The sequence below is a fragment of the Plasmopara halstedii genome (assembly GCF_900000015.1).
Source record: "Plasmopara halstedii genome assembly, contig: Scaffold_2956, whole genome shotgun sequence".
Classification (NCBI taxonomy): Eukaryota; Oomycota; class Peronosporomycetes; order Peronosporales; family Peronosporaceae; genus Plasmopara; species Plasmopara halstedii.
In genome coordinates, this window is record NW_020189861.1 from 1,119,310 (window position 1) to 1,128,352 (window position 9,043).

The 9,043-nt window shown below is 45.2% G+C and overlaps 2 protein-coding genes across 2 annotated transcripts; both read left to right on the forward strand.

Annotated features, from left to right (window-relative positions):
* Positions 1–4,207: 4,207 nt before the first annotated feature.
* PHALS_06351 (uncharacterized protein) lies at positions 4,208–6,076 on the forward strand (the record flags this gene model as incomplete). The annotated part of the gene is made up of 1 exon (XM_024719621.1): positions 4,208–6,076. The coding sequence occupies one exon, from the start codon at positions 4,208–4,210 to the stop codon at positions 6,074–6,076; it is 1,869 nt and encodes a 622-aa protein (XP_024584902.1).
* Positions 6,077–6,424: 348 nt separating this feature from the next.
* PHALS_06352 (-like linear gramicidin synthetase subunit b protein) lies at positions 6,425–8,984 on the forward strand (the record flags this gene model as incomplete). Its single annotated transcript, XM_024719622.1, has 2 exons — positions 6,425–8,860; positions 8,901–8,984. 2 exons carry the CDS (start codon positions 6,425–6,427, stop codon positions 8,982–8,984), a joined length of 2,520 nt encoding a protein of 839 aa, XP_024584903.1.
* Between the last annotated feature and the right edge of the window lie 59 nt (positions 8,985–9,043).

The window sequence follows — 9,043 nt, forward strand, 5'->3', positions numbered from 1 at the left end:
GTGCGGTTACCGAGGGCTTGGGATGCGCTTTCCTTGAAGAAGCCGCGAACGTGCTGTCCGATGTTGCACTGCGTGCAGGAGATAAAGAAGGGCTCTACCCGCGGGAGCTCTCGAAACCAGCGAGGCTGGGTGTCTTTCGTGTCCTAGACACGGGGCATATTAAACAGAGAATGCGTGCAGAAGGTCCTGGGGATGTAGAGGTGTCCTAGACACGCGAGACTCGTACGAGGCGACAGTTAAATATAAATTGTAGTAAGTGGTTGATGGGGGAGAGTGTAACGGGGTTACACATGCCCTGGTATGAAGGGGTTGGTCACATAAGATGGTGTGAGCACACAATGGTGTAGATACACCTTAACAAGAAGTCAGTACGTGGCTGGACTGACGGTAATTATGTATTTTGATTAGGTTTTACTATTGAGTTATGAAGACCTATAGATTGAGATATAGGCGGCTTTGCCGCAAAAAAACCAAGAAATACAGTTTACATCTTGAGCGAAAGCGTCTATTTGCCTTGGGTTAAGGTTGTGGTTACTTTTGGAGTGAGCGGATTGCGACCCGCTAACTCGTACTGGTTCAAAGTATATAACGAAGGATCCCGACCTTAGCTAAGCTTCGTCTAGGCGAACGAGCTACGGCAGTCCCGCTGCAAAAGCCGCACATTGGTCGTCAACAATCGACGCCATCGCAATGAAAGCCATCACCGGTTTGGAGCCGTATCGTTGATCTGGAGCAGAGGTAGTTCGGCTGTAGGGTTGGTGGGAACGCTGCGTTGTCCCGAACAGAGCATTTCACATCTGACTGATCCATCAGTACGATGGCGCAACCAGATCTATGCAGAATACAGGATGTGCTTCCATTATCTTCGCAAGTGGAAGACTGTAACTCGATCCTGTTTTTGCCACGACTGTAAACGGATGATGTAATGTGGCTGCACCTTTGTCGTTGTAGACTATCTTTACTGCATGTGTAGGCAACGTTTAGCAAAACCTTTGTCTTCGCGACGTATTACCGTGTTTAACCGACCTCTGTTATCGGCATGTTGCTTTCTTACATTCAAGCTCACAGTCATAGCGCTTTGCGTTCGAAGCACGACGATCAATCTTGTCGATGTAGGGTCTTTGAGTTTGCCAAGAAACTTTCGGTCTAATATCAGCGAGTCGAGCTGTATCGACAGCCCCCTCGCCCACTATAACCAGAGCGACTTTATGTCAAGAAAACACGAGGACTTACTGAGCCTTGTTGCAGCTGTCAGCAAGGTGAGCATTCCGTCTGTCCACAAGGACCACAGTACCGAATTGTCGCACGCATCTTTTGCAAGACCGCAAAATACTTATGAGCTGACAACACTATGCCGTAACCGGTAGACTGACCAAAGACGCCGACACATGTGAGTTTTGCCCGTTGACGTGTAAAACACGTATGCACACACTGCTTATCCACTTATACTGGTTGAGATTCTAGTACATAGCGTTCAATGAGCAGTGCCACTAAATGGGGTATTATGTGCCACGTACAGTCTTGAATATTTGTGGCATTCTTCGTAAACTACCAACATACGTTGAGTTTATTGCTGTGTTATAAAAAATCACCCAAAAGTTTTGCACGTAGAGACGAAGTGGCTTCAGTCTTGGTGAGGTTGCCGATACGAAGCAGCATGCTCGTACAGCCCTGTTACACTTTCTAACGGATCGATCACTTTATCTCGACGTGATTTGGCGTCATGTGCCATGTGCGTGACGCTATGGAGAAAAGTAAGGATCTGCAAAAGCAACAGAAGCGGAAAAAATATAGAGAGGGTAAAAATAAAATATTGAACAATGCGAGCCTGTCCACATATGCAACTTTTGCAGTCTATAAAACTGAACTTTGACTTTGCTACATTGGAACACATACAGTCGTAGACAAAAGCAATTGAGTTGCACTTCTAATGTCCCAGCAAAAATGCGAATAAGTCATATGTTTAACGCGGCCACCCACGAAGCTACTTTTACAAACCCCTTGGATGCGTCGCGATCTGCTGACGATAAAGTGACGTAAAGCAGCCCTTGTAGCCCAGCTAACTTCTGTTCTCTAGGAGCAATAAGATTTCGAAACACGCGCGGTGTCTTGTGCTAATCATTTCAATTGCACGTCTCAGCGAGCACACCCGAATAATGAGGTATCAGCCGCGCACCGAGACTCCAGAGACGAGCCGTTTGCCGTCATAGCCTAGAGACCTCAAGAGATACAGCAACGGTGTTTACGCTGAACCTGCTTTAAAAGCAAGGGGTGATATGGAGCGAAAAGTGGAACGACGGGCCTATCAAGAGAATAAACTTTTGCTGATAAAGTGGAAAAATACTCCTTTTCCGAGAATATATGGAAGTTGGAGGGCCCACACTGACATGATTGCCCTAGCTTCATTGCTACTTACGATTTGGTGTACTCTTTGTGTCTAATACCTCAGGAAAAGAGACAAAATCGCACAAAGCAACGTGCTTTCCACGAGCGAGTGAAGCCAAGCCTACTTCTATGTTTGAGACTTTGTCAATAGATGTATCAGCAGACTTCTACAGATAATCAGAGTTAATCGCTATAAAATTTGGAGGATTTGTGCGCCAACCTCAATGTCGACGTTTTGCTTAACTTTGCAATCTCGAGCATTGAACGGCCTTCTCCTCGGATGCTTGCTTTGCTATGGCTGGCTTATGAGCTGGCTAAATGGGTGAGACGATGTGATAACTCACCAGTGAGCGAATTAGGTATATGCCATCTGGTGATTTCATAGAGCCGAATACTAGAAATACGGTGTTCAGATTTATTTAAACCGCTACTAGTGAAGGCGCAAGAGGTATTACTCCAGAGTGGGGGCATGTGGGGCTCTCTCAACCAAATGTTTTAGTCTCCAATTAAGCGGAAAACCACGCACATTATGTACATCAATTCTCGTTACAGTTTTATTTCAAGCTGATAGCTACTCTGCGGCTGGTGTTAACAAATTCTTGTACGTCCCCCGTTACACCCCCACCGGAATTAGAGCCCCACTGGGGTCACAATCATACAAGACCGCACACATAGTGAAAAGTCTGCGAGTATTCGCTGTGTTGGGAGGTCGTCTTCCTCACTAACCATACTATTAACAGCATCAATCTCTCCATTTAGCTCCTATATATTAATGATACATTGAAGAAGGCGTGGCTCTTGCGGCCGATGCAATGCTTGCCATACTTAGAGGGTGTTCACCGATATGAATGCTCACAATGACGCTTCGGATCCCGGCCTAACACACCCATAATTATGCGGCCAAGCTGTATCTCATCTGCTGAACCCCCTCGATGATTCGACGCTCGCTACGGACCCCGCCTCATCTCTGCATGAGTGTCGCACTTTGTACTCGTTCCACGAAACGGAAGATGAGGTCCAGCTTATAAATAATGGTCTGGCTAAGCAAAAAAAGCTTAGCTTGCCCGTCCGTATCACTTGGGTCGAAGTGACTTCCGACACAATCCTTCGATAAATCGGGAGTTGCCGCCGCGCTGCGGCGCAACATCTCACTACTCTCTCTCGATTTGTGCTAAGTCCACAGAAGTATTGTGACGCAGTATAATGATAAGTACTCGTTGCGGATGACGGTGATGAGACTCCATAGAGGAGAGGCCCATGAGGTGCTTGGGCATCCAGCCACACGCATTGCATTACATAGTGTATTAATTTATTATATCGTAAACAAATATATTTACAGTCAAGGAATTCATAGCAAACGAAGAACATTTTACTTGAGAGGCTCTCGATTCGGCACTGAAAGTTGAAGCATCTTCTGTGCGAAGTGATGGCCACTCCGTTGCACATTAAATATCAATTTCTACGTTTATAACGAAAGGTAAGTGTAATACTTAATAGTAGAAATTTCTTGGAATTTTTACATGTCAAGTTGCACTAAGAGATTGAGAAACATGAAAGCCACGGCGCTTATCCTTTGCAAGAGAGTTTCCGCCTCATTTGCTTACACATTACCTTATAGCCCAATGTCGAACGATCTTGGCTCAGCAATTTGTCGCTTCTAGGCTACACAACGTTTCAATAATGTTCTTAGTTTAGTGATTGGACAGCTATTTGCACCATCCTTAGCTAACTATAAACAGCGCCAATACAGCGGCGACCTGTTTTCCAAGCTTGACTGTTGTCCATTGCATCGATACAGTCTCGTAGATCTACAGATTGTACGATGGCGGTAGCTGCCGACTATACGCGATGGGTGCGTGAGCTAGATGAAAATCAGAGCGGCGATACTCAATATGACGAGCGGCTTGAAGTCTCGAATGATTGTTTCAAAGCACTTCCTCGTTCTCAAAGCTTTGTGACAGCAAGTTTAAGCCGTAAAGTCAAGCCTCGAGTCGCACCAATTTCTCAGACATTCGAATTACAGCAAGAAATGAAGTTGCTTAACTGGCACAAACTTGCGAATGAAGCAGCTCTTAAAGCTGCTATTATCAAGACAAATAAAATCAAGCAAGAAGACTCGCAGATTGCGACTGCACTGTATCAGGAAGAGCGAGAAGAGCGTGTGCAACGCGCGCAGCAAATAATAGAAGAGGAGCAACTGAAGCCGTTGCAAGTGAATCCAGAATTCTTTCGCTCTTTGGAAGCCAAAGGCCAACGTGACGAGGCTAAGCTCGATCATGATGTACAACGTCACATTGAACACCTTCGAAAACTCAAGGAATTGATGGCTCAACGAGAAGAAATGCAACGAAGACGCCAACAGTTTCGTGATAAGATGAGATCGCTTCAAAAGGTTGATAGCGACATTCATCGGCTTAAGCAGTTGCCAAAACTTTCGAATCAAGACGAAGTTGATGTTAAAAATGATCGTGGAGACACCAATAGCATATACCATCAGGCTGCCATGGCTGCAGGAGGCAAGGCTGCGCTTGACAATGCAATAATGGTGACCAGTTTGGATAAGCTGATGGAACTTGAGCAACGCATCAGAAATCTGGAAGATGCTGGTTTAGCAGTGGATAGTCAGAACGAAGCTCGATCTAATTCGAGATCGAGGAGAACATCAAAGCAAACCCAAATTCCTGGGGGCGGGCTCCGATTTTCAAAGCGACGGGCTACCGGTGGATTGGATGAGCCGTCAAGAACTGTGTATGCTGTCACAGGAGCGACTAAAATGCGTGCACGCGATAATGTACCGTTAAAAAGAACATCGAAGTCGTCAGTAACACCAAACAAGCGTGTATACCCTAGTAGTACTGGATCAAGGAATCGAACCATACCGAATACTAATACATTTCTTACAAGCCTTCCTGAAAGCAAACAACGACAAGTTCGACGAATGACAGAACGTGAACGGCGTAATTTTCTTAAGAAAGAAAAAGCAAAGGAAATAGAAGATCGAGCTCGAAGACAGAACGTTGTGATCGAAGGCTGGCTTGACAAAAAGCGAGCAGCTGCAAATCAGCGAAAAGCTTCGACATCTCAAATGCGAGCTTCTGCACAGACTTCAACAGTTTCTCGACGAAACATGAAGCAAGAAGTCCCTCCACCACCTCGTATAAGAGCACCAACTCTTGGTGCAGCATCTGGAAAGCGTCTTGCAAATGCACATCTTCAAAATTTTGACAATATAAAGAAAGGATTTACAAAGCGAAAAGAAGCTATTCAGCGTCTACCTTCTACAGTTTATAGCAGATCGATGGGTCAATTCAGCGCGGCGACTGCTTCTCGAAGTCAGCGCACATTTACTCGCAGTGCTCTTATCGGAGCTAACACACGACAGACTGTTAATACTCGAGGAATTACTTTGCCGTCTACACGAAGTGAAGTTTTAGCTGGCAAAGGATCAAATCGACAATTTCTAGGTCATCAAAGAGAGTCTGCGTCGACTGTAGTAGCACGTCAAGTCACGAATAAATTACCTCGGCTCCAACAATCTGTGTCATCTAGAATTTCACATCGTCCAGGACAAAGCGTAAAACCGAATTTGCCTCGAATTTTGAATCATAAAGGACCTGATTTCACGCTTTCGCAGCCTTTAAAAGCTCGAAGCGTCAATGTTCCAGCTTTTAGTCGTTTGAATAAACGATGATAGCGTTTAGTGATGACACAATTGTACGAAGTTTTGCTCTCAAATTGTACATGTGTTTGACCAAAGTAGTGCGTGGATGTATAAATCACAGACGTTCTTTCAAGCGCTAAGCAAGATCAATCAATAGACAAGATATCAACGATGGATTGAACTCTAAGTGCTAAGTCTTCGATAAATAAGGACGTAATTTTATTTAGTATAGTTTCTACAAGTAGCATCTAATTCTTAAGTCTTAAAACTAGTTATTTTCACTTAAGCACTAAGAGATAGTAATTTTTCATTGTGATTGGTTGAAACAACACATTCCTCAAATCGCTGGTCAAACACGCGTCCCCCTGATTTCTGGTCATGTCTTCGCTGCTTGTCGACGCTGCAAGTGACATTGCCTTTGAAGTGGTTGCTGCAGCATCATTAGCTGCTGTGGCATCAGCTGCTGCTCTTAGTGTACACTGTTGTAAGCGTCGACACGAAGCTGAGAACTCGAACTCGTCACCACACGCGCTCAAAAAAGCTCGTCCAAAGAAAACGAAGAACACTTCGGAGCTCATTCATCCGGTGATTTTAGCTAATGGTGTTCACATTAACACTGAACCAGTGATTTTTGAACTGAAACGTCGTGCTGCTACTTTGAAATGGAGTCATAAACTTGTTTACACGTTCTTAGACGATTTTGGTCGTGAGACTGTCAATTTAAGCTTTAAGGATGTGGATTGTGCGGCGCGTAAAGTGGCAGCAGCTCTTCAACGTAATGCCAATGTGAGTAAAGGGGACCGTGTGATACTATGTTTCCCTCCTGGTCTCGACTTTGCTTTAGCTTTTTGGGGATGTTTGTATGCTGGAGCTGTGGGAATTCCCGTGTATCCACCGTACCCTGGCACTTTAGCTAAAGATTTGCCCAAATTTAACCGCCTTGTGGACGACTCAGGGGCTACAGTAGTGTTGACGAACTCGACGTATCATCTTGCTAGCAAGATGGCTACAGTTAAAGGATATTTCTCCTCCTCCAAGACGTCCTGGCCCGCCAACTTGCAGTGGATCACTACCGACAATCTACCCGACTCACTAATGTCAAAGTATGACGAACAGGATGCACTGTCATTGACGCACCGTGATATCGCGTTTTTTCAGTACAGTTCTGGCTCGACGGCAGCACCCAAAGCAGTGATGATCTCACACGGTAATTTAAAGGCGCAGTTGCAGACGTGGGAGAGCATCAGACCTAGTGATACTATGGTAAGCTGGTTGCCTAGCTATCATGACATGGGGCTAGTAGGCTTTATCATTACCCCGTGTGTCACAGCAGCGCGTTGTGTGAGTATGTCTCCTATTAGTTTTATCAAAGACCCTGTTTTGTGGATGCGTACAGCTAGTAAGTACAAGGCTACACATGTCTGTGCTCCCAACTTTGGCTATGCGCTTGTAGCAAGAAAGACAAGCGATAAACAAGCAGCCGAAATGGATCTTAGCTCGTTAAAACAAACAATTTGTGCAGCTGAGCCAATTCGTCATGAGTCTCTAGAGGCATTTACGAAGAAATTTAGCAATTCTGGATTCAATGCTGAATCATTTAATTGCGGCTACGGTTTAGCAGAAGTCACACTAGTATGTACTGGTCAAGATCCACCCCGGAAACCGACAGTATTAAATATCAAGAAGCGTGTGCTTGAGACACAGCACAAAGTTGAGATCGTGAGTGTCGGAAAAGATGGTAAAATTTCTTCCTCTGATGTCATACAATTGGTAGGCAGCGGTAAGGCTATGCCAACATTTGGCTTGACGATTGTTGATTTAAAAATGAAAAGGTCGATTGGAGAGCTGCAAGTCGGTGAAATATGGGTACAAGGACCGTCAGTGGCGGTCGGCTACTGGAATCGTCCCGAGCTCACAGAAGAGATGTTCCACGCAAAGATTGCTGGCGACAAGAGCGTCAACTCAACGTACTTGCGTACTGGGGACATGGGCTTTTTGTACAAGAACGAGCTTTTCGTTACGGGTCGGCTCAAAGATTTGATTATAATTCGTGGCCGCAACGTGTGTCCACAGGACATTGAGGCATCTGTTGAACAGTCACATGATAATGTTCGTCCAGGTTGCACAGCTGCTTTTTCAATCGAAAAGAATGGCGAAGAAGCGCTTGTGGTAATTGCGGAAGTCAAAACTGGGTCTTCACAGCAAACGTTAGAAGAAATTTGTCGAGAAATTGTCAAGACGGTGCTATCCGAGCACCAGCTTAAATGTGAAGCGATTGTGCTTCTCCGTCAAAAGACAATTCCAAAGACCACAAGTGGTAAAATACAGCGCAGTGCTTCGAAAGCCCGTTTCTTGGATGGCACTCTTAGTAAACCTTTGTTTGAGTACCGAGCGAAGGTTGGCAACGTGCCAATGGTAGCTACTCTAGACTCGCATACGCCTAATGTTACTGATGACAAGCCGAATGGCGACTTGAAGACACCTGATGAAATTCTCACGTGGTTACTCGAGCATTTAGCGCTGGAAAAAATGGACATACCGGCGATGGTTGGTGGTACAGAAACGATTGACGGTCAGAATGTAGTTCCAACGACACCTAAAGCTGCTGAGATTGACCCGAACACTCCGTGGGCCATGTTTGGAATGGATTCGATAGCAATTGTCGGGCTGTCGTCGAGTCTGGGCGAGTTTCTCGGATGTATAGTATCTCCTTCAGCCTTTTTCCAATTTGACACACCGTACAAACTTGCAAATGCCCCTGGATTGGCGTCTGGGGCTTTGGCTGGTAGCAATGAGGGAGATACCCAAGGCGACGTAAATCCCATACAAACTGCTGAATCAGTTGAGATGATAGACTCAAGCTGCTATAGAATTGAAGAATTTTCCGAGGTTCAGAGACTATATCAACAAATTGAAAACTTCGAACGAGCAGGATTGAATGTGCCATTCTTGGAGACGCTCACGTCTGAAAAACGCCGCATGACCAATTTTAATACA